At 39.7% G+C, this 26,050-nt stretch overlaps 1 protein-coding gene across 6 annotated transcripts; it reads right to left on the reverse strand.

Annotated features, from left to right (window-relative positions):
• Window positions 1-54: 54 nt before the first annotated feature.
• LOC129774634 (forkhead box protein K1-like) lies at window positions 55-26,050 on the reverse strand. 6 transcript variants are annotated; one of them, XR_008742745.1, is made up of 6 exons: window positions 18,523-18,678; window positions 8,069-9,272; window positions 4,205-4,909; window positions 3,820-4,142; window positions 3,617-3,726; window positions 834-972 (listed from the first exon to the last, which is right to left on the reverse strand). XR_008742745.1 is itself a non-coding variant. In XM_055778436.1 (5 exons), the coding sequence occupies exons 2-5, from the start codon at window positions 9,160-9,162 to the stop codon at window positions 839-841; spliced, it is 2,256 nt and encodes a 751-aa protein (XP_055634411.1). In that variant the 5' UTR covers window positions 9,163-9,272; window positions 25,644-26,050; the 3' UTR covers window positions 55-838. The 6 variants fall into 6 exon arrangements, 5 of the variants coding, with proteins under 5 accessions (XP_055634411.1, XP_055634400.1, XP_055634422.1 ...); XM_055778436.1 differs by lacking the exons at window positions 3,617-3,726; window positions 18,523-18,678 and adding an exon at window positions 25,644-26,050 and having other exon boundaries at window positions 55-972; XM_055778425.1 differs by lacking the exon at window positions 3,617-3,726 and having other exon boundaries at window positions 55-972; window positions 18,523-18,679.

Genomic DNA, 26,050 nt, shown 5'->3' on the forward strand with positions numbered 1-26,050 from the left:
GAATATAAACATAGGTATTTCGGCCGGCTTTCGGAACGGTCTTGCGCAAATAACTTCAAACGAAGCCCCTTTTCGGACTCTCAACATTTTAATAAACAATCAACAGTTCATCGGATGCATGTATCATTGTTTGTTTTGTGTGAGTTTTCTCTGTGTTTCTTCCTCTCCCTGCAGGCTCGCGCATCTCCCAACTGCTGCAAGCCCGTTTCACCCACTTTTTGCTTGAAAACAATTTGTTCGATAGCTTATGTTTTATTTGTGTTTGGTGGTGTGAGTTCAGAGCTTTCTGCGCGCTCACATTTCCTCGTGTTGTGTTTTATTCGATCTTTCGTTCCTAGAGATTTGGTTTTCTTGATTACAGCTAGAAATAATTTACAAATTTGGACAAATTTTACAACACCATCATCAATCACCCAATATTGGTTTGACCCTGAATTAAAAATTTCTGTCGATGTTTCCGGATCCCGTCTTGTCTTCTTCGAATTCATATGCCTGATCCTAGGTAAAAATAGATTCTCTTACTTCTTGTTTGAACTCCGCGTCTTCTATTAGTTTATTAGCGCATGCATTGTGTGTGTAAAGTTTTGTATGTTTGTTTTGTTCGATCCAAGTTTATTTGTTTACTAACAGCATCCCGTATTTGATACTGTTAGTAAACAGATACACTTGAATCGAACAAAACGAACACATGAAACAAAAAATTTTCGATTCAAATTTATTTGTTTACTAACAGTAACAGATACGTAATATTGGGGTTTGTTTGCACTATGATTATCTAGAATCTACAATAATTGCCGAACTGGACGCTGTCGCGGAATCCAACGTAGATCGGTGGTGGTTACTGAGGTGGAGATGCAATCGCTAGGTGGTGGAGCAATGGTTTGTTACCCTTGGTGCTGCTGTTCGCTTCCGAGTCAATTCGCTTGCTTGTGGTGGTGGTGGTGATGGTGGCCATCGGTTTCAAGACCAGATCTGCAATCGAGCGAGATGATTTCGAGATTGAGAACAAAATGGAACTCTAACAGATAGTCATGTGTTTTTCGTCTTTTTGACGTAGGACTACGTCTTTGATTTTCATACTATTCATATTTTTATAAGTAACTTTACGAAATTGGACATGAGTAATGTCATGAGGATCCAAACATAAAATGCAGAATCGTTTTTGCGATATATGCTATACAATATATCATTAGACGGAAATTTATCCAGAAGTTTGTGCCATGAAACCAAAAAATTAAATCTCCAATTTCACTGGAAAATCGTCACTCACAACGGAAAATCATCTGATCAGTGGAGAATGCGAGTTTTCTGTGTTTTGAGAAACCGTCAGGTTGGAAAAAACAATTCTCGCTGACTGACTGGATAATGAGTTGTGAGAAAGGCTTCACTAGCCGTGTCTCATTTACAACATGCAGGGTTTGTCCGGGAAGAAATTAGTCTTATTTTTTGTGATTACACAATACAACGAGGCGGAAAATCAGCTAGTTCATCGACCAGTTCACAAAAACGATGTAACCACTTTCTAAGAACTCGGAAGCAATTGGTAAGGGTATCGCAGGAAATCTGAAAGTATCCCTCATCCTTCCCAACTGGTTGTTGTAACTATAGCATACCTTCCGACGAACGTAAGACCATCACGCGCAAACTCTTCATGAAGTATATGGGATATTTGGAATTTTGATGTAAGCAGGTTTATTTTAGAGCATTGTCTACCAATGTCGTTCTAAAAGAAACGTCAGTTGTATTTATTTTTATTTATCCTTTAGAAGTGCGAATTGAATAAACGAGGAATCGCACTGTCACCCAAACGAGAGCATGAAGTGTCAACCAGAATAACATCGATGGATGGAATACAGCAGTATTCATGGTGTATTCATAATCAATTCTATGAATTCTACCAAATGATTTTGCGTGTAAACCGGAATAAGGTTGTACTCACTTCACATTGTTTTCACGTGTAATGTATTCGGGAATAAGGCCCACCATAATATCTAAACGGTTGTGATGGATCGAGAGAACGGTCAGAACGGTACGATCCCAATACAATTTGAAATTTGAAACCGGGGGAATTTTCGTCAGAGAAATTTCCTTCGACTTGCACTGTGGTCACGCGTATTCTAGAGTTTGCCCCTCGGAATACATTCAAGGCGTGTTATTTGGCTTAAGAAATCTCGACTAAATATTAATATTTATTTAATAATGACGCTAAATTAATGCTAGTTAATATGTTGAGACGGCAAAAGTTCCACAGGGAACGTTAACGCCATTCAAGAAGAAGAAGATTCGCCACGAACCATTTCTTTTATCAATTCGCTATCGTATATCTCCCTCGTAGCCTCCGAATTCGTTGAGTTGTCCTGTCACGCAACGACACTTGTCGAGGCCGAACTCCATGCAGATGCTCTCGCTTATGTCTTCGACAACCCGAATAGTCTTATAGAAATGACCATTTCTCTTGGCCAAAACTGACTGAAAGAATCGCCTCGGTATATCCCCCTTTTTATCTGCTGCCTTGTAGACTGCAACACATTTTCCCCATCATAAGGTGTAGAGACGTGCTCCACTGCCTCGTCGCATGTTGCAGGAACCTCACGACTAGCTCACGCCTAGTGAGCAAGAACTTTGAAGTTGCTTAGCATTCTGTACAGACTCAATAGGCACGTCGGTCTGTACTTTGATGGGTTCAATTTGTAGTTGTCTTTCGAGGGGACGAAGGTGACGCCACGGGTGGCAGATTCAGAGAGGTTAAATGGATCACGACGTAGCACCTAGTTGAAGAACTCAGCTATCTTTGAATGTACTACGGTCAGAGATGTGACTTTTGTCGTTTTTATGTTATGATTTTTAAAATATTAAATATTACGCATTTTGCAGGTGTAACCGGTCTAATATTTTGCGATGACAAACAAAAATACTGTATTTCACGGAAATCTGAGAACTACTATATCGGTTTCGCATGGAACGGCTGTATATACAGATTTGTATGATTTCAATAACCTATTCTCAAAACAATTTTTAAGCTATTGAAATAAGTTTTTGGATCAACAAGTAACAAGCATATAACGCGTAGACATTTTATCATTCGAATGAAGTGATTTTTATACCATTATTACTTAGTTGTTTAAACATAAAATCTTGTTGGTCCGGCGTAACGCTCTCGTTCTCGAAACATTGAACTTACACCCCAGTTTTAGAAATGAAAGTAGTCCTACGTCAAAAAGTAACACTAGATGAACCAATCTCGGAAGCCCGGTGGACCGCAGATTGAGTATAGGTGTTCTAGGAAAAAAAACTTTGCGATGAATATTAAGTTGCGATACATTGCGACATATGCCTAGCTCGTGTAGTGTTCACGCCTCCCCTCGCGTGGACCATGAATCAACCCGGTTTAGTGGGTTCTATAAATCCGCTCATATCATTAATCTTTTTTGAAACCACCAAAATTTTCTACTGAAGAGTAAACTTTTAAATTTTGATGTATTCTAAAATAATATTCAATGTGATAAACAAGTGTTAAGTTAAATAAAATAATTTCGTTGTCCTACGTCAACAATCAGGTCGTATCCTGGACAAAACTCCCTATAATTAATAATGAAGGAAATCAAACGAAACAAACCTCGGATCGAAGATGGATGATGTGTAAATAAATGCTATTTAGGGTCTCTAGAAACGGCGTATACAACAGAACAAAAAGGCAAACTCAAACCGTCGAATAGTCGTTGTGCTCTAAAACAAGAAAAAAAACAAAAGAAAATATTACATATTTATATAGAAATTATAAAGAAATTTTTCCAGTTTTTTTGAGATTTCCGGACCTACCTTCGTGGCCGGGATGACCGGGCACACTGGTGCCCGAACTGCTGTGCACGTAAGCATTCGCCGCCACCTGACCCGGTGAACCGGGCGCCGATTGCATCAGCATTTCATTCATCGGCGAACCGTCTCGACTTTCCGAATCCATCGGGGTGGGTGAGACCGGTGCCGATTTGGTGCCCACAAACGGTGGTCGGAAACATGGGGCACCCCGCTGCCGCCGCTTTCGGTAGCTTTGGTCTATCAACTTCAACTCGCTGTTGGGATCGATGCGCCAGAAGCTACCCTTGCCTGGTTCGTCCTGCAAGCGGGGCACCTTTATGAAGTACCTATGGGAATACAAAAAAAATCTTCTGACTAGAAATACACACTCATATGAACATCTTCGTACCGATTCAAGCTTAAATTGTGACGGATCGAATTCTGCCATCCCTTGTTGACCCCGTTCCGGTAGTACGGATAGTTCTTCGAAATAAACGAATAGATTCCTGACAGCGTGAGTTGCTTCTCCGGCGAGGCGGAAATCGATTGCACAATCAGCTGGGCATAGCTGTACGGAGGTTTCTCGTTCTCCAGCGACTGGGAGGTTGCGGGTGGTTGGAAATCATTGAAGGCAGCACTATTGCTCGATGTAAGCGCACCACTATCTGCCATTCCGTCACCGTGCGCGCCAATGCCACCATCGCCCGGACCATTGTTACCCACAGCGTATGCCTTGAAATCATGGCATCCCTGGCGCGGACTCGTTGGACAACTGTTGGCGGCGCTCATCGTTCCCGTCGGAGACGGGTACGGACTTTTGCCGTTGTTCCGACAGCGACCGCTAACGTCCATGTGTTCCATCGATGAGCTGGCCGGTTCCGGTGGGATGGAGATTTTGAGCGGAGCGAACACACCGGTGCTGTTGGTTGACCCGTTCGGCGACATATGGACAGTACTGACGCTGGCATTCACCGCCCCGTTTTCGGCACTACTGCTAGTGGCGAGGAACGGTTGCGTGGTCGTATCCAATAGATCGCGCGGAGCCTCGCCATTTCGGAGGAATAAGTTCTCGAACTGAATCTTGATATTTGTACTGGGGAAGCGTATGGTGCAACTGTAAACGAGAGACAAGCAAACAATAAAACATCGAAACGAACACGCACCCAAACAGGTCTTAACGGATTTCGCGCCAACTTGTCTATGGGATTGGCATGACCCTCTCAGAACTTAATGAAACTTTCTGGGCGTGAAGACCTTACCTAATTGAGCATCTTGGCTTACTTAGTTTTCCGAAAATTTATCTAGACCAACATATGGAAAAGGCTAAATATTTTTGATCAATTTTTTTTTTAAACTTTTTTTACTCGAAAATTGTAAGTTTTACAAAAAAGTGATCTCTGGAAGTTTTAGGAAAATAATTGAATTTTTAGAAAAAAATACTGAAAAATTTTTTTTTTAAATTCTACACTGAAAAAAATCGATTTCAAAAACTTAAAGCCGATTTTCTCAAAATGGTCATCTCAGGCTTTCATGAAATGGTAGATAAATTGTAGATAAATATGTACCCTACAACTCTTTCATACATCGCCATTTGTGCATATTTAAGGCAAAAAAGTTTTTCTAGTCAAATTTTTTTCTTGAAAATTTTCTTTTTTTTTTGTACAGCTATGAAAAAAAAATCGATAACAGGTAGAAATAGATTTATGGTGACCCTTGGGTGCTAAAGACCATTTGATGGAGCTTGTGAAACTTCAATATTTTGGTTAGTTTTATCCTCATCTATACGTCGGTTTTTCTTTGGAACACACCTATTGTTCTAAATCGTTGCCAAACAAGTTTCACAAATTCGGATTGTATCATCCGGATGGGTATATCGCGGTAAACGTATTTTCTCTATTACTGTTGATGTTAACCGACGTAGTTTATTACGGTTACACTTGGGGTTGCTAACCCTTTCCCGTACAACATCATCGAGTCTCACTCGTAGTGTACTTGCATAACATAGGGTGCTAGAACGCTCAGCAGTGTAGTGAAATTACTTGATGTGTGACGTATTAAATAATACGGGAGGGGGTTAATACCAGCACTGCATTTGTAATCCTTGCAAATCCTGGAGTCACGGTTTGACTCATGTTGCTAAAAAATGTCAATGTTCTTTGTTGAATTCTGATGATTACGCAGAAACGAAATAATAATATATCTTTTCTGCCACTTTACATTTGCTGCCGGTCACGACTGGTAATTTTCAAACAACTGCAGAGACATTTTATTCATCCGTTAGGTATCTCTACATATCCATTTATTATTATCATATCTACAGTGTTTTACAGTAACTCTTAATAATAGGAGTACTGGTAAGTTTCTACGTTTCTTTTAAAAAATAATGCTTTATTATGCAAAAATGGTTACAAATTTTAGATTCAAAGTATTGCCCATCGCTAGTCCCAACTTTTTCCCATCTTTCTGGCGATTCACGGATCCCTTTGCGAAAATAATCGGCAGGTTTGTCTGCTAACCACAAATCGATTCAATTTTACACTTCATCAAAATTGGAGAAGTGCTGGTCAACCAGGCCATGTTGCATCGATCGAAAAAGGTAGTAATCGGATGGAGCAATGTCTGGAGCGGGTGAGATAGAAACTCCCATTTCAGCATTTCCAAGTTGGCCGGTTTTGCAACATGCGGCCGAGCATTGTCGTACTGCAAAATAACTTTATCGTGTTTTTGCTCGTATTGTGGCCGTTTTTCCTTCAGTGCAAGGCTCAAACACATCAATTGCCGTCGGTAGAGGATCCCCGTAATGGTATCATTTGATTTTAGCAACTCATAGTACACCCACACCCAGCTGGTCCCACCAAATAGACAGCATAACCTTCTGGCCGTGAATATTCCGCGCGCCCGTCGATGTTGATATCGGGGTATCCATACGTTGCCCGACGTTTAGGATTGTCGTAATGGACCCACTTTTTATCGCCAGTAACGATTCGATGCGTCGGAGCAGTTATTCGCACGTGGAAAAACGACGTTCGACGTCTCGTCACTTAAATCACGGCACTCAAAGTCCTATCTTTCGGATCATTCCCGTTGCTTTTGAACAATCGGATATGGTTTGCTGAGCTACTCCAAGTGTATCTGCAAGTTCTTGTTGCGTTTGTGATGGATCTTGATCGAGTAAAGCCTCCAATTCTTCATCTTCAAACTTTTTTGGTGATCCGGAACGTTCTTCATTTTCCAAGTCAAAGTTACCACTTTAAACCCGTGCACACCACGTCACGTTCGTTCGCTCAGTTAGAGCATGGCCACCATAAACTTCCACCAAAATGCGATGACTTTCCACAGTTTTTTCTTCATATTGAAGCTAGAAGTAACACTCCCGCAAAAACACTCGTTGGTACGAAATTCGACATATTCGATGTGGCAAAAAACTATGTTGTTTACGCTTCAACTTATTGACATCTACTGAAAAAGACGCGTAATGACAGTAGCTTTCCAACCAATGTCTGGAAATTTGATTCACTGGAATAATAATCAAGTTTTGCCATCTTTTGTAAAACCGAAGAATCTTATCGGTACACCTAATAGATACCTAAATCTACAACAACTATTCGATACCTGACCGACCGATCAAGAGATTTTTGGCAGATGGCTATTGTTTGAGAGCTGTCGTTGCTCTCTGAATAGAAACATATTGTATTTGACTACAAAAACAAGCTGGAAACTGTACTTTAGCATCCAAGGATCACCATAAATCCATTTCTATCTGTTATTGATTTTTTCTATAGCTGTACAAAAAAGAAAGAAAAGAAAATTAAAAAAAAAATCTTGAAAACAGTTTTTGTTAGGAAAACTTTTTTGTCTTAAATATGCACAAGTTGCGATGTATGCAAGGGTTTTAGGGCAAATATTTAACTACGATTTCATCAAAATTTTAGATACCATGTTGAGAAAATCGAATTTAGTTTTTGAATTCGATTTTTCAGTGTAGAATTTCAAAAAATATTTTCTTAGTATTTTTTTCTGAAAATTCAATTATTTTCCTAAAACTTTTCCATGGACCACTTTTATGTAGGACTAACAATTTTCGAGCAAAACAAAATTATAAAAAATTATCAAAAATATTTAGCCTTTTCCATATGTTAGCCTAGATAAATTTTCGGAAAACTAAGTATGCGGAAATTAGGTAAGGTCTTCACACCCAGAGAGTTTCATTGAGTTCTGAGAGGATGATGCCAACATCTGGTCGAGTTGCCGCGAAATCCGTCTCTTTTCTTACACTCTGGGTAGCAGGAACGGATCTGCCCCTTTCCGATGGAACAAATTATCGATAAACACTCCGTTTTTGCTCAGACAGGAAAGATAAAACTCGCCATCGTTGTGGTCGTGGTGCAATATCAGATGTTTCCGTGACACGAAGCTGTTTCTTCCGACGTGAAAGTCCACCTGAGCCCGCGAGGAATTGCGTCCGATCTCGATCAAGTCTTCCGATATGAGCAAAATGTTATCTTTGCTGATCAATCGAGCAATAAAGTTGCTCTGGTTGATGTTGGCGAAGGTAATCCCATGTGGGATGTGTTGCTGCTGCTGTTGCGGTGGCTGGTGCTGGACGACAGAATGATGAGACTGATGGGGCGCCGCTCGAGAATTTGGCGAATCAGTCGTTCCTGACACAGTCGGTGATTGGGAGGGGGAGATCGGTCGGGATGGTGGTGTGGGCGAATGCCTCTGGTAGGTCACTTGATGATTGCTCTCATTCTGCTGGTGAGTGATCTGTTTTCGCAGCTGGTTCTGTTGTTGTTGATGGTAAAGCGCTTCGATAATACTTTGTTCTTGCTCTTCGATGGACACGTGATGGGACTTCCTCCGGAGTTCATCGCTGTCATCACCTTCACTCGGGAAATCGGAACCATTCTCCAGTCGCAATCGTTTGCCTCGTACATCATGGTGCTGTTGCTGCTCATGATGTATCCGGTTTTGCTGCGCTTGCTGACTGAGTGCCTCTATCACGCTCTGTTCCTGCTGCTCGATGGTCGGATGTGTTTCGACGATCTGCTGGTGCTCGATCACAACGTTCACCGAATCGCCCGTCGGATCGTATTCGATAATCTGAGGCGGGTGCAGTTGGTGATGATGCGCGGTGCTGTAATCTATTCCGGATGAAGTGGTATCGAGGATGGAGCCAACGGATTCGACCACTTTGAGTGGCGCATTTGACTGCATTTGACTGGAGACAACATTCGCCACCGGTGACTGATGGGAATAGTATACCTGGTACTGATGCTGCTGCTGCGAGGGCGATGACGAAGATGAATCGATCGTTTCATGTTTGATCACGTGCTGCGGGATGTGGAAGTTACCGTTGTCGGCCATTGCTACTGCTCACTCTACTGGCTGGTGGACAGAGTGCTGCTGCCGGGCATCTATAAACGCAAAGGATGTCGCTAACTGACAGTGTGCTGGTGGTAACTGTCCAGCAAACGCTGAAGATGAACAAAAAAAAAAGATTATCAGAAAAAGTAAAGTATAGTTTGCGTAAAAAAATCAATTAGATCCGTTGTAGACCATAAGCCATTCAATGAATAAAAGACAAATAGGCACAAAATGTGTAATCAAAGCTGTTTTGTTTACGGAGAAGCTGGTGGAGCTTGGTGAAATTTCGTCTGAACGCGCTGGCACTGCACATTAGCCCTGGTTTTGATCGATTATGAACTCAATTTAATGGTGATGATTCAAGCCTCAGTTTCATGCTGAGTTCTCTAGCTTTTCAACGCTTAAACCTGAATAAAAGTGAGAGCTTATTGATCTGATAAAAATGCTTAGAAAATTGTTATAGTCCTACGATCAAATTATTAAAAAAATCAAAATGGTACGCCACTACTGGTGAAAAAGTGGTTATTACCAACTCCAGCGCTTAACAACAAAACGAAGATCGTAATAGAGTATTCTTGCTGATCCCATCAAATGCATTACCTCCAGATTTTATTTGTTTTCTCATAGCTATTGAGTGTAAAAATATCCAGTACAAATTAATTGGTTTTTACATTTCGCAATATATTTTCTTCTTTTTGTTTTGAAGAGGTTTCAAACTTTGCAGTTCATTCGGTACCTCGCAATACACGTAGAATGACTCGATTCGACCCATTTTTGGCACAGTTAGTTTATGTTGCTTAGTGAAAGATTAAATCCAGAATTCTTTTGTTATTTATTCTTTGTGCAATAACATCGTTTATAAATGATACCATTGTACACTCTCGTCGAGACTCATTGGAAGGAAGAAGAAGAGTCTCCCAGAAAAACCGCTAATAAAGCATAAAAAAAGTAACAGGAAGGTTTTTTTCTGAGACAAGACGGCATAATTGACGCAGCTCCTACAGTTCCTTGAATTCCACGGCCAATGGTCTTGGTTCAGCGTAATAGCGACATCGATGATGGATACTTGTCGGTCGCTCTTGTCCTATACCATAATATCTGGGCGGTTGTGGTGGATCGAGAGCTTGGTCAGAACAGTGCGATCCCAGTACAGCTTCAAACGATCATTTTCCAGGACATGTGCAGGCAGGTATCGGTAGTTTGGTACGTTGTCTTCCAACAGATCACATTGGAACGCCAGTTGTCTATAAACCATCCGATCAGACTGAACGAGTAGCCGAATATTATCGTCCCAGGGTGAGGAATGCAGTGTTACCATCGACGGAGCGAAAAAAAAAACTTTATAAGGAGCTATTCGTTTTTTTTCGTGAGCGTTTAATCTGAAAGACCGTGTATACAGGAGAAATATGGTATATCACGTTTCTCAACAAATCTATATAAATCGAGTCATTGTTCAATTACTATTCATAAAGGGTCACTTGAGCCGCTCTGGTAGGAATAGGTATACAAGAAACATCGGTAGGTTTAGTGTTAGGGATATTAGCACGGAAAAACGAGTCTCGGTTGATCAATTTTAGAAATGTTTGTTGTTTTTAAACGGTTTTATATAGCTTACCCTGTAATATTTTTGTATATTTGTAACATGTTTGTCTGTAGCGCTGACCCAAATTAATAGAAATTTGACCCCCTTTCTGTTGACCGATTGATCTGAAATTTGCAACACTGCAACACACCTTTATCTCTGGTGACATTATAAAACTGCGTATTTCATTATCTTGAAAATTCAAGATGGCGGCCGCTACAAAATGGCGGATCACATATTTTCTCAAAACCTCATCAATATGGATTTTCCTAAACCCCATCAATATGAGTATGGGACTTGGAGAACACACTATGTATTTTTTTGCAATCCACTCAATATCGATCTAAAATGAATTAATTTGACTAATAGAATACAGTATAATGGTTTTAGTGCAGAGAAAGTGTACCAAAATAGATAATGTACCAAAAATTAGGAAATAAATTAGGTAAAAGTTAAACTTTTTAAGTTAAACGGTTTCACTGTGATTAAACATAATAATGTACTAAAAGCTAGAAAATAATTAGGCAAGTAGCAGTTAGCAGTTATCACACCTTTTCTTCGTTAATCTAGGACATTGATAAAACTAAAACTAAATCGTGGGGCATGTTGGACTTCCATTATTCACAATTAGCGACTTCATCATATGTCCCACGATTTGAAGGACGAAGGGAATAATTTTCTGATGGGTAGAAATCCAACATTGCATTTGAAATTTCTTATATTTTCTGATTGTCAGAAAACGTGTCTTCTCTCTAATCGCTATTTTTTTTGTCCGTATTATAGTGACTTTCAACACTTTTGGCTGGTTCGTCACTTTTTACTTCCACTTTTTGGAAGAATGTCGGGAGTGAGAATTGAGCTAGTGATCTTCAGCGTGAGAGGTATGAATGTTGTTACCTTCTCAGTAGTCAAATAAATTATGAGAGCTTGAGGATTTCATGTCTTTATTAGTTGGAAGGTGAAACTAGAATAAGCACAAATCTAAAAGCATGTCACTCCTGCTTCTGGTATGGCTACTGTGATCTATCAACAGTCATGGTAGCCAAGGTAGCATCTCCCCCTCTAATTTGGTAGCTGTGATAATCTTGAAACTTGATTGGTGGCCGGGTTGATCGCACGGGACGTTGCAAAGGTGTCGATGTCAGAATCGGCTGGGGAACATCCATTGACAGTAGAGTTTCATCTCCTTCACTCGACAACGTATCTTGAAGATCAAGAACCTCGGCTGACTCAACGTGCTCCTCATCAGATGTTGGTTGATCCAAGTTCAGGACTTCATTAGGTGTTGGTTGATCGTTCTGGATCGAAGATTGGGTTCTGTCCAGCTGAGGTGTTGGTTCAGCTGGAGTAAGTCCAAAGTCGTCAATCAAGATGGATAATGGTGCTGGTGCAGGAGCAACTTCTTCCATTCCCGTTCGGAGTTGATCAATGTGCGAACGTAGCACTTTGCGTCGACCAACTTGGCAGTCCAATAATATGTTGTAGTTGACGTTGCCAATAGCTTCGAGCACAACACCGGGCATCCACTTCCACTTATCGTTTGCAGAGTAGACTTTGGCATAAACTAGAGCACCAGCTAGGAAACTTCGCTTGACTGGTTGATGTTGCGGGTGAAATTCTGGTTTGGGTGACGGTCGTAACAGGTCCAAAGTTGTCCTCATCTTGCGTCCAAGCATTACCTCGGCTGGAGATTGTCCACTCAGAACTGCTGATGGAGTGGATCTGTAGACGTACAGGAACGTTTGAAGCGCAGTAAGGGTTGACCTCTCTCCTCCGTCGACAATTTTCTTCAGCGATCTCTTCAAGGTGTCCACAAACCTCTCCGCTTGCCCGTTTGATTGTGGATGATACGGAGCTGTACGGAAATGGACGATCCCAAATTCTTCGCAGAAATCACGGAATTCAGCACTGGTGAACTGGCTTCCATTGTCCGACACAATGACTGTAGGAATTCCAAATCTTGCGAAGCATTCTCGAAGAAATGTGGTCGTTGTGGAAGTAGTCGGGTAACGTGTTTGCAGTATTTCCGGCCACTTTGAGAAAGAATCCACCACAACTAAATAGTATTCTCCATCCACAGGTCCAGCAAAATCGATGTGGAGTCGTTGCCAGGGTCCTTCAGCTCGAGGCCACGGTTGTGGTTGAGCATGTGGTGGAGATTTTGCAGCATTCGCACAGCTTGGGCATCTACGAACGTAGTTGGTGATGTCTTCATCTATTGTCGGCCAGAAAACGATTCCACGAGCGATAGCTTTTGCCCGTTCGATGCCAGGATGTCCTTGGTGAACTTGCTTGAGGATACTTTTCTGCAGGCTTTTGGGAACTACAATTCGATCCGCCATCATGATACAGTCGTCAATTACGGAGTAGGAATCTCGACGGCTGAAGAAAGATCGAACTTCTACATCTTCGATACCTTCGCACCGTGATGGCCAGGAACCTTGTGTGTAAGAAATAACCTTCTGGAGCACGGCATCCTTCTTAGTGGCGATCTTCAGGCTCTTGTGGGTGACTGGAAGATCTTGAATAGAGTCATGGAAACAGGAACTAACGTCATCTTCGACTCGAACCATAGCGATGACTGCTTCTTCGTCGGGTTTCGGATGGTTGCTGATAAGCCGGGAAAGTACGTCAGCGTAACCGAAATCTTGAGTTGATACGTATTCGATGTTGAAATCGTATCCCAAAAGTGTCAGGGCCCATCGTTGGAGCCGATTTGCGGTATGTACAGGAATGCCCTTTTTGGATCCGAAAATTTTCAGCAATGGTTGATGGTCCGTTTGAAGCGTGAACCGGCGACCCCACAGCAAACGATGGAACTTCGTGCAAGCAAAAACCAATGCCAACGCTTCTTTTTCGATTTGGCTATAGTTCTGCTCTGCTACAGTGAGCGATCTCGATGCATGTGACACAGCCTTGATGATGCCGTTCGGAAAACGATGAAGAATAACTGCACCAATGCCAGTTTTTGACGCATCTCCTGCCACGATAATCTCTTGCTCTGGATTGTAGTGGGTGAGCAACATACCAGATTGTAGCACTTTTTTGATGTTTTGGAAAGCGTGCTGACACTGCTTACTCCAATCGAACTTCGTGTCCTTTTTCAGAAGGTTGTCTAACGGATGGCGTAGTTGGTGCATCTCGCGGACGAATTTGCCGTAAAAGTTGACTGCACCCAAGAACGAGCGCAAGGTGGGAACGTCGGTTGGTGCGGGCATTTCCGAAATGGCTGCAATCTTGGCTGGATCGGGTTGGATACCTTTAGCAGAAACGATATGTCCAAGGTACTTGATTTGATCCTGGTGGAATCGGCACTTCTCCACACGTAGACGGAATCCATAGTCACGCAGACGGTTGAAAAGCATGTGGATGATTCGGTTATGATCCACGAGAGTCTTGCTGTGCACCAGAATATCGTCGAGGAAAACTTCCACACCACGTAGACCCGAAACCATTTTCGCCATTAGCTGCTGGAATGCACCGGGTGCTGACTTGACCCCTGGAGCCAATCGGTTGAAACGGAATAACCCACGGTGGGTGTTAATCGTCAACAGCTTCTTGGATTCGTCATCAACCTCCACCTGAAGGTAGGCATCCGACAGGTCGATGATGCTGAAGACTTGACTGCCGGATAGCTTGCTGAAGATCTCCTCCGGGGTAGGAAGAGGGTGGTTGTTGGTCTCCAGTGCTGCGTTGAGTCCAGTCGAGTAATCGGCACCGGGCAAGTGAATTCGCCAACCAATTCGAGTGGTTCCCTTGATGCCTTTGATGCTTCTACGCTAGTCACCGTTGATGACGGTGAGCCAATCATTTTCCACGTGTGTGTGCTGATAACGGTGATGTCGGAACCACAGTCCAATTGGAGCTCGGCCGATTTTCCGTTGAAATTGACGGTGATGAACCTTCTACGGCTATGGACCTGCTTCACGATTTGAATAACCTTCGTGTTGAAAGGCTTCTTCTTCTTGGAACCAGCTTTCGACTCCGTAGTTGATGACTTGGAAAAACAACCACAGTAGCCGTCTTTGTGTCCTTCACAAAATGCATTGCGCCGCATTGCCAACATGGTGATGGAGGTGTCTTGATGTCTGCTGATGACTTCATCTGATTCTTTGACTGCCGAACTGCCTGGACCGCTGAAGATGTCGGTTTCTTCTCGACCAACGCCGTGTCGTGTTTAAGATTCGACAGTCGTTGGCACTCGGTGACCAGTCCTGCCAGGTTGATGGTTTCAGCTTGATCGGACTCGAGCTTCGACAGAAGTCGGGTCCTGACGTCGGTGTCCTTCGATGACTTGAAACCGCAGATGAACACCAGGCTCTTGAACTGATCCACGGTGAGCTTCTGAAGTTCAAAATCCTCACATTGACGGTTGACGATTCCAGCATACGTTACGAAATCGTCGGCTTCGTTCTTCTCAATATTGAGGCAGTCGTAGCGCTTGCTGAACAGAGATTTATGCTGACCAAAAATCTGCTTCATCTCGTCTACAACTTCGTCGAAGGTGAAATCGCGTGGGTGGGACGGCAGCAGGTAGTTGAGGAATTTCTCGTGCACCGGAACACTGAGACTCCGCAGCAAAAGTCTAACCTTCGCGGCATCGTCCAAGCTTCTGCCATCCTGCCTGAATAGATCCTCGTACTTAGAAAACCAGCGATCGAAAGTCAACACGTTTTCCGGATCGAAGTGAAACTCCTTAAGGTTGGTCGCAAGGGATTCGAGAATTTTCTCTGGAGCGTTTTGCTGTGTTGACGTTGCTTGGTTACCGGTGAACTGTTCCAGTAACTTCATCAAACGGCTGTTTTGCTCGGCCATTTGCTGCATCACAACGGACAACGGAATTTCTCCTCCACTTGCTCCAGCTTCGGATCCGGCTTGAGTTCCATATTCGGTGGTCATCTCGGAAGAATCTTCAGGCTTCAATCTCGTCGCCAAAAATGTTACCTTCTCAGTAGTCAAATAAATTATGAGAGCTTGAGGATTTCATGTCTTTATTAGTTGGAAGGTAAAACTAGAATAAGCACAAATCTAAAAGCATGTCACTCCTGCTTCTGGTATGGCTACTGTGATCTATCAACAGTCATGGTAGCCAAGGTAGCAGATGTTACCACTACGCCAGATCGCCTCCTCTAATCGCTATGGTCGTATGCACTTAGTCTACTCTGATTGCATACTTTTACCAGTTTTGGCTGATCAGCCAAAATAAATTCATGCCATAAACCTGGATTTTTGCAACATTGGTGTTATCTGATAAAAGTAGAATATTGGCTGAAAAATTCTTGATTGTTTACTTCTATTAACTTTTTTTAAAATTTGGGCACTTAGTCCGGTCCGACTTAACACCGACTAGATCAGTGGTTTTCAACTTTTTTTTGCTCCATTCCCCCCTTTACGAAAATTAATCCCAGTGCTTCCCTCTATCAGTATTTTGTGAGAAAGTCTGCAGCATATCAGTAAAATCATGAAAGAGTACAAACTGTTTTCGAGCTATATTCGCAACAAATTCGATTTTATACTTGTATCTGATTACAAAAAAGGTATACCAAGTTTGGTAAGTCAGTATGGCACCTGCACCTGAACTATTTCCACCAAATTCGAATTCTTGAGAACATTGTCGAAAGACACACCTCATGTCATCTTCGATATCCTCTCTGTTACAGTGTTTTATTTCCGTCAGCAGCATTGTAGGAAATCAAGATTCACATAAAAAAGACAACAACACTCGTAACGATTATTTCGCATATCAGGATAAGAATCGATCGTTTGTAGTTCGATGAATTTGTTCTGAAATTGATCCGAGAATTTCGTTACTGCCAGTCGGAAGGCATTTCAAACCATGTCCTAATTTTGTTTTTTGATATAAGGAAAGTTTGTTTCAAGTTTAACTTGTTGTAAAAAGCTTTGACAAATGCTGTACAATTTCGTCTGTTCCGTCATCATTCACTGACGAAAGTCTTTCAAACATTGCGAAGTTGTTAAATTGAACATTACATTTCGAAATTTGGAAATGTTTGCCGAGGATTGCAAATTTTAGCGTATCCAATAAAGCTTACCATAGGGTGCAAAACCGAACGAAACGTTAGAATATGGTCCGTAAATTGGAGGGTATAATATGTAGATCTCAGGATAATGAAAATTTCTTCATCCGACTCAAAACATCATTTAAATTCCAAACTGTTCAACATGTTCACATGCATACGTGCTCTTGAATCATTTGTGCATTGATCATTCTGTAAATTGAGTAAAGTCCATCCATTAGGTATTCCGTGTTTCATTTTGTGCAATTTTCCGGCAATTTGGGAAACTTGTTTAAGTGTTTTCTTTTACCTAAAAACTATGAAAAAACATATCTTATCAACAAATAATTGCGTACCTGTGCCGAAATTGACAGCGAATATCGTATTGCTTCTAGCAAATAATTGTTGAAGTCTTTAGAGGTATACTGATGATACGAAATTACTCAGCCTACTATGCACGACCAAAGTCTGCTATTCATTGGTGTTCTCACAATTAATCAGTCACAGAGAAATGGTAGCAAACTAACAAGCGATAGCGCAAGCTGTTAATAACCATACGCTACGATTAATTGTAAGCGTAAAAAATACGATTACTACAATCACAGAACCCCAAAATCAACAAATCCTGGCTAGACCGCGTGAACAGTTTGTTATCGTTCTTCCACGATTCTTCTTGGTTACATTTACAAAAACAATAATGAAAACAATAACAACACACCGGGAAGCTTTCCCTAAATAAAAGGAATATTCCGAGCATGAATCCAGTATTGTTAGGCATTGTATATGGCGCATAGCAATATATTGTTCAAACTTTGTTCTGTACTATTCTGAAAACTATTCCAGTTTGTAATATTGATACATATACAGTTAATTACCGCTAGATCCAATGGAGATTTTCCAACGAACGGTTTTTATCGTTAACTAATTAAAATAATGAGCCTCGTCAATGTTGTCTAAAAGAGTTTGCTGGCGTCACACACATAATCGGTGAACTTTTGCGGTTTCTTTCATCAATCCCATCCACTTCTCACTATCGATACAGAATGTGAAGCTGGGTATGAAATCAGAAAATGGATACACCGACACTCAACCTGAACACATGTTATATTTCAGACTACTTTCTGTGAACTGAACAATCTTTAGTGCCTTTCTGCACAAATCGATAAAACACCACCAATCGCTGGCTGAGATCTTCGGAAAACTGTTAACCTCATGACTTTGTTTACATTTTGCATTCGCAAAGGTCACTTTGACAGTCACGGCTGTCGTTCGGTGCTCCGGATGGAAATTGTGAGATTTGTAACCAGTGGAAGGCACTAGAATTACCTTTCGCTTTGGACCCGAAACTGAATTGTTACACAACCGAAAACTCCAATCCAAACTTCGATCACAATCGATAAAACTTTTCACCACTGGCGTACACACGAAGAAAACCACGTTTTGTTCCACTTCAAAACAATACACTTCTCGGTAGAAATTTTGCACAAGCAGAGGGAGTGAGTCGCGGAAAAAAGGTTAGGGAATGGAAAGCACACAACACACAGTAGTTGCTTCGCAAACAAAAACACGCCACCACCGATCGAACATATGCTTTGTTTACAATCGTCCGAACGGAGCAAAGCGGTTATTCCATGTGTGTGCCGCCCTAGCAACCGCCAGCCAATACATCACCTTCTGTTGGCGGAGGCAGTATAATAAATCAATCAGCGCCACCGACCGGAAGCAGATCTCTACTTTTGGGGCACACACGAGAACACTCACCGGATCCGATGATGCGCGTTGGATGCTGGTCCTCCTTCGAGAGAACCCAAGCGCCTTCCCTCGAGGCGGATGGATGCCTGAGAAGTAAAGCCACAAACACACTGCAGCTGAAACCAGAGGCTAGCGAGAATAGACTGAGACGGGGAGAAAGAAAATAAAACAGCACCTACGCAACAGAGAACCACTGACTTTTGTTTTGGGGGCGATTTTCGCTGACTGACAGCTGTTTGCCGGTTCGAATATTCGCTTACAGTGGTGCCAGCTCAGTGATGTAGTGAAGTATTTTAATTAAATGTCGATGGTCATGATTCTCATGAATACGTTTTTTGTCAGATAGCTGAGATCATGAAAATCAACGTAAATAAAATAACAGATATATCACTCCCCACTTTATTGATGTAAGAAAAAAGCAAAAAATTATTTTGAGAACATCGAATTTAAATGCATTCAGTAAATTTGAACAGTTTTTTTTAGCATTGTAATACAAAAAAATGTTCCTCAATATGGTTCGAATTGATGAAATAACAGTTACATACTTATTTTAAAGTTTTAAGCACTTTAATTATCTTGTATCTTTGTTTTTAAACAAGTAATAACGCACATTATTTAAAAACTTCACAATGTCGAAGACCGATATTTTTTTTCCAAAAATAGGTTCTCTGTATCAAAAAATGTGTGCGTCAATGTAATACCATTTTATTTACGTTGCATGGAATTCACTACAAACAACTACAGTTGAGCCCGTTTTAATGACTTCTTTTTCGATTTCCTTCGATGTAATTATAAACGGTATCTACCACAATTGTCAGACTACTAAGGAGTTCTTAAAATGTAACAGCCCGACAGAAAATCATATTGGAGTACTTTTTAGGACTTTTGGGATTGTTTCAATGAAGTGGCGAATGAAAATGAGGGGCTCAGAATGCAAGGGGTGTAAGTGACTTGATCGATTTCTCTTCATCAACTTTTTATTTAGTTTTATTTAGTTAATAACTAATAACAACTACAGAAACGCTCCAATTTAAGTTTGCTATAGAATCCGATAGATGAGGTTCTGACCTATCTTCCACATTGTCAAATACAGCTGGGAATGTATTTGTAGCTAAGGTATGACCAAAAGAGAGAGTCAATGTAGAGAAATCGATCAAATTACTTATACACCCCTTTCATTCTAAGCCCCTCAAATAATAGTCAACGGAATAAAACCCCATTGCTATCATTGCTATACCATGAAATTGACTGTTATGTCAAAACATGAAACGATCGCAAACACGATCCTAGTATTTAGCGGTCATTAAACTCTAAGCAGTACCCCAAATGGCAAGGTTTGTTAAAGTTTATCTTTCAGCTCCTTGCACTAGTGTTTACAGCAAAAGTCTGGCTGGACTTGTGTATGAGGCAATGCGTAATCGATTCTTACCATCAACTGCTGAAAATTGATCATTTATTCATCCGGTATCCGCTCGGATAGTTACCGGATATTCGTTTCATATCTAATCAACATACCAAATTGAGGCCAATCTTTTTTGAAAAAATATCATACTTGCGAAAAAATTGGTTTCTAGTCTAATCGCATAAGAATACTGAATGAAGACTGAAAACATGTGAAGTTTGAAAAATCATAACACAAAAACAAAAAAAATATATTTTAAATTTCTGAAAAATGCATTTTTGGAAAAAAGGGGGAAAAATGATTTTTCGGATCACTCTTAAAATGGAAATGGATACCCTACTGTAAAAAAACATACGGGCTAATATTTTGCGATAAGGAGCAAAATTACCAATTTTAACGAAAAATCCGAGGGCCACTATATCGGTTTAGCACGGAATAGCTGCATATTGAACTTTTGTGTTTTAACAATTAGAAACTATAGGAATCTAAACGCCACGCTTGATTTTTTCCCCGTATTTTTTTTTCAGAAAATTATAACTATTGAACTACTGGATCTAATCAGATTGCAAAAAAAGTTTCTTATAGTATGCATAGTCTTGGGACCTAGGGGTTTTTTTAAGTTGACTTTTCTTACACAACATACACAAATCAGAGTTGTTTTTTTTCATTTTTGACTTATGATTTTTAAAAGTTAACATGTTTTTAGTCTTCGTTCAATGTTCCTATGCGACTACATTTATTTATAGCGACTGTAACATAATTACATTATCAATACTCATTATGATTTCTAATTCTAGACTATCATGTTATACGTAGACTGCCTATGTTTGCATAGGAGACGAAATCACCAGATTGCTCTGTATGTAGCGTTAGTATTTACATTTCCGATAATAGTCAAAGCGTCTCCGTCGGTAGTTTCAGTTGTTTTCGGATAAAATCAAAAAGGTTTGGAAGAAATTTGGTGAAATGTCTGGAAAAGGTGCTCTGGAATTGTTGCGAGTCTATGATAGTACTTTTTTTCCTGAATACTCTGGGATATGATAAGAACAGCAGGTTCGTGTTTTTTCAATTAATTGAACTTGGCAAGCTGCAATGTTGGTAATTTTAGCAACATGATTTACCGATATCACGATCAATCGCATGAAGATGGTGGAGTGACTTACACCAACGGAATGAGTAAACGCTTACTCAGCATGGAATAATTCGATGTCGAATCCGAGGAGTTATAATGCTAAGAACCAATATTATTTTAATTTTACAACTGATCTGATTATTTCATATGCATAAATTTAGGTAATTATAACATTGAAAAACACAATTGCTTCTTTTTGTTCATCGCAGTACTGTCTTTGTCTGTTTTTGTTGTGTACAGAAAATATTAATTATATGAGCAGCGTTTCAATGAATATAACATTGTTCTATGTGTTCTATTAGGAAACACTAAGTAATAAGATACTATCGTGACAGGCATGTTTGGACTCGACAAAGAATGTGATTCAAATGTAGGTTTAGCTTTAAGCACATAATATTACGTCTGTTATGCGGACAAACAGTGATTTTTCGGAAACGTTTTATCAAAATAGCTCAAATGTTTTCGCACAAAAAATTTTTGTTAGCATGTTGAGCAAACGTATTACATTGCGTAGAATGCATAATGGCGAAAAAGTCGATTTTGTTCATTTTGTCGCTTACGTCTCCTATACAAACATGGGCAGTAGAGACTTGAATCAATTTCAATTTTGATATAACACTCTCTATCTAATTGGCTTTAATTGGCCTCTAAAATTATCTAACTGGCTTTAATTTGATATGTCGGTCATCTGAATCAGTCCAGATCAGTTTTTGAAAAATTATTATTGAAAAAAAAGAAAAAAAAGATTTTTCGTGAACTAATGAACTAATACAAAGCGTTGCCAATGTATTAGTTTAAACGAGATTCTTCCAGTTTTTTTTCCTAGATTCAGTCAAACAGGTAAATCCTAGAATTTTCCAGTTTTTCAAACAATTATTCAGATTTATCAAGTTTTTTCTATATGTATGCTTCAGTTCTACCCATTTTATGTAGAACCCTTCTCTCACCCTCCCTATTCATTGACCAATTTTGTTTTTTAGACATTTATCGTTCCATCGATCTAAGGTGTGTTTACCTTGGATCGATCTTTCTTTTCTCACACACTCAACTCTGTGTTATTTTTCTCTTGCTTATACTTCCAAATTCAGTACGGTTTGCGCACAGTGTATGCCTATCCATGCAGCAACGTGCTATACTGTCTTTGAATTTATATAAATATCAGATGTTCTAGCTCCTCACATTCTGAAATTTCAATTGATCTACCATTTCAACCACGGCTGGTGCAATGTTCATAGCAAGAAATCTTACCCAAAATGGTTCATAGAGCCCACGTTCTATGCTGGCTTTGAGTTAATACAAACGTAAGATGTTATAGGTCCTCCAAATCATTCTAAAGATTCGAAGATCGCAGAAACAATGAGTTCCAATGGCTTTGATTGGTATGAATATGAATCCGAAATAACCTTGCTTCCATTTACATCAATGGGATACTAGTTTCTCATGGTCATTTAAGGGAATTTTATTTCTAAATGGCATTAATCGAGCAGGAGGAATTATTTAAGGACTTATTCATACATATACTTATTTTGATTTTCATACTAAAATTTGATTTGGACATGCCTGATCTAGGGTGGTCTCCGTAGCCACATTGATTGGGCAATCGCTTAGTAAGCGATCGATCGTGAGTTCAAAACTCAGGGCCTTCATTGACCATCTTTGTGTTGTTACAGAATAACTACTTCCACGGAACAATCATCAGCGATGGAGGTTGATCCACGGTCGAAATAAGATCGATTCATCCATACAACTGCTCTGCTCTGCAAGACACATCGGGTTGCTGTTCTATTAATATCAGATCAGAAAGAATACTCTTACGCCTAAATGGCTACTGTGTAATGTGCTAATCATAGATATGATAAACATGTGACATGTACACGATTAAAATTCGGCTCTGTTACAGCTAAAATGCTAATGAGCCTAAAATAAACAAATGGGACGAAAAAAAGCCTGATTTAAGAAGTAAAATATCAAAGAATAATACCAAAAATGGAGAGAAATAGCTTTTCAGTAATACTTGGGCAGTGTAGTTTTGGTATTGAATGTGCTTATTTTAGTATTGGAATAATATCGTGGGAAGGTTTTTACGGTATTTTCTTTTAGTATTTTACCTCGTATCTCATGCTAATTCATACTATTTTGAGGTGTCGAAATATTCGATCCTGCTCGGGTTGCCTAAATACTCGCTTTTGAATAAAACGGACAGAAGATTGCGGTTTGGTTCGATGCAGTGATCTATAACTAAAAACAGTGTCCCTATTCTCCTCAATTAATCACATTATCGAGCAGTCAGCGACGGTCATCTATCAACGATTTTGTGGACATAAAGCAATAAATATGAGATTTTTCGATTTTTATCCAAAAAATCGTATTTTCTAGAGGTTCTAGAAGAAAAAATCCTCAAAATTGTTTTACAGTTATGTTCCAGTGGTGCGCATCGAAAATTCTTCCCTTTGACCTTCAGTTAACACGGGAAGGTAACTCGTATTAAAACGCAATATATATATGCTTTTCAGACAATTCATAGCTATAGAAAATTCGATCGAATATTTTATTTTATCTTATCAGAACAGAGTGGACCAAGTGGCAGAGAGTGAAAAGTTGTACTTACAATTTTTTTCATGGTCGGTTTCAAATTCAATTGTGGTATTTCATTGACTGCAGGTACTCTTTTTCTAAATCTCGCTAACCCATTTGTTGTTGAAACGTATTTTTATGAAAATCAAGACTTGTAATTGAAAATGCATACTAATCGATTATTTTTGGTAAGTAAACTACTGTTTCAAGCCATAAAACCGCTTTATTTTATTTCATAGGTTTAGTGGGAAACATTCTACTGAATAAATGATATACTTTTATCATATTACAGTTCATTTATAGTGGACCAAGTCTCTGAATAATGTTTTTGTTCGGTCAGAGTGGACCAAGTAGCCAGTCGTAAAACTTTCTTGATTGACTTCAAAATGGTTCTCTTTTGTCATAATACCATTATACAACCTTGCTAAAGAGTAACTAAGAGCTGTAGAAAAACAACTGGAAGGAATAATTGGAAGCTACACAGCTTCAAACTTTGAGTTCGATTTACTCGAAAACATAACTTTGTTACGTTACGTTAGGATTCTCAAGCATTGGAATGGGTAAACAAATTATTTTAGATAAATCAAAGCGACTCATATTAAAATAAAGCGATTTTGCAGAATCCAGTTTTCTTCTAGTTTTTTTAAGAGCAATCTTCCAGTTATTTGAAAAATATTATTGGCAATCGACAACAAAACAATTTTTCTTTCGTCCATCGTCCATCCTCTGTTTACAGGGACTGATCTGGATTTTTTATGTCATACAAAATAGATAAAGTGAATAAACATAGGCCACAATTCTTTCGTGATATCAAAAGATCTGAGTGACTAAAAAACATTGACGGGAAAAAATATCGATAAAACAAAAATACACATAAAACTTGTGCCTTTTGCTATAATTTTATAAATTTTACCCTGAGAAAAAATCTCGATAAATTAATTTTAAAAATGTTTGTTTTGGCCCCCTTGTTCATATCTACAAAAAATGACAGATGTCTTCCCAGTCTTGGAAATATGTATGTATTATTTAAAGAAACATTTAAATGATGCTTGTCTTCAGGGATAAGTGAGAATTGAACTCGTGACCTTTAGCGTGAGAGGCATGGATGTTACCACAACGCCAGATCGCCTCCTCAAAAGGCAACTGTAAAAGTAGACCGGCTTTCAAAGCTTTCGATAATCGATCAGGGAGTATTTTGCTTAACTTTCTCAAGTGGTTTTGAATACTTGTTTCATTTACCAGTTTTACGTCTCATGATTTACCTAGATACATTAATTGAAAAAATACTATTATTTCGATTTAAAATGCTGTGATGAACCACCGAGTAGTGTAGTGTGTTGAAATGATTCTTTTAAAATAAAAAAGTAATAAAAAGACAAAACTGGTGAAGCAAAGATTTCGTTCTTCTGTTTTCATCTAGGTATTCTACATTCAACAAACAGTTGAAATTCACATATTCCAAGCGTATCCTATTAGAACTAGAACGTCTATCCCAAGCATGGGATTAGCTCAAAGGTCAATAAACTCACACAGTTCTAAGCAAAAAACCGTCCATTCATAACAAGCCGTCAGCCCGCCTTTGAGTGTGGAGGAAGCATTCTTGACTTAAAATGCCGAACATATTAGGAGCTAGAACATCAATCCAGAAAAAAATTATTAAACTTTTGTTTGAATCTTGGTTAGGTTTGCGTCAAAATCGTTCGACACATGTTTCAAATTATTGTTTATTATGATGAATTTATTAGTCTTATCCAGAATGCACTTAGTTATTCTCGCTCATATTTATGAAATATATTAATTAACAAGAAACACCAATTCAGTTTTACGCTATTGATAAAAAAGTATACAATGAGTGCACTCGATGGTTTACATAACCCTTCCATTGCACTGCAATCTAGCCATCTAGTAGGCTAGCAACCCGTATGGATACAGAATATTTAGCAAATCAATCAACTCAACCTCCTCACCCCAAAACAAAGATTAGACCAAACTAATCAATTACTAATGATTGCAAACACTTACATCACTTTTTTATTTTCGTATCCTCCCTCCGGCGACGACGCTCACACGGGATGGTAGCAGCAGCGCTAGATTTGTAAACAAAACGAAGCTCCACTCTTCTGTTTACGATCGGCCAAGGTTTCGGAAAAATTCCAACTGAAAGCACATGCACTTACGTCTGCGGCCGTTCTGCGCTGAATTGTTTCGGACAATTTTTGCTTTGAAAAAGTACGGCCAAGCGATCGAAGACTACTTGGATGAACACAGAAAAAAATGAATTTCCCAACTTCTATCTTAGATGTGAAAAATGAAAACAACGATTTTGATTTGAGAAGTGATTTTGGCTAGCCTAAATTTTCCGAATTCTATTCGCTGCAAAGATGTCGTAAAATGTAAACACATACACGCTTCGTTGTTGTTATTTTTGA

This window comes from Toxorhynchites rutilus, chromosome 1 (genome assembly GCF_029784135.1).
Source record: "Toxorhynchites rutilus septentrionalis strain SRP chromosome 1, ASM2978413v1, whole genome shotgun sequence".
Lineage (NCBI taxonomy): Eukaryota > Metazoa > Arthropoda > Insecta > Diptera > Culicidae > Toxorhynchites > Toxorhynchites rutilus.

What these genes read in the sequence shown, in the direction of transcription:
- LOC129774634 (XM_055778436.1), bottom strand. Translation starts at nt 9,162, where the DNA reads ATGGCCGACAACGGTAACTTCCACATCCCGCAGCACGTGATCAAACAT. An exon ending in CACAATTTAAGCTTGAATCG is followed by an intron (nt 4,143 to 4,204) that starts GTACGAAGATGT and finishes GTATTCCCATAG; the next exon opens with GTACTTCATAAAGGTGCCCC. An exon ending in CGGTCATCCCGGCCACGAAG is followed by an intron (nt 973 to 3,819) that starts GTAGGTCCGGAA and finishes GCTCGATTGCAG; the next exon opens with ATCTGGTCTTGAAACCGATG.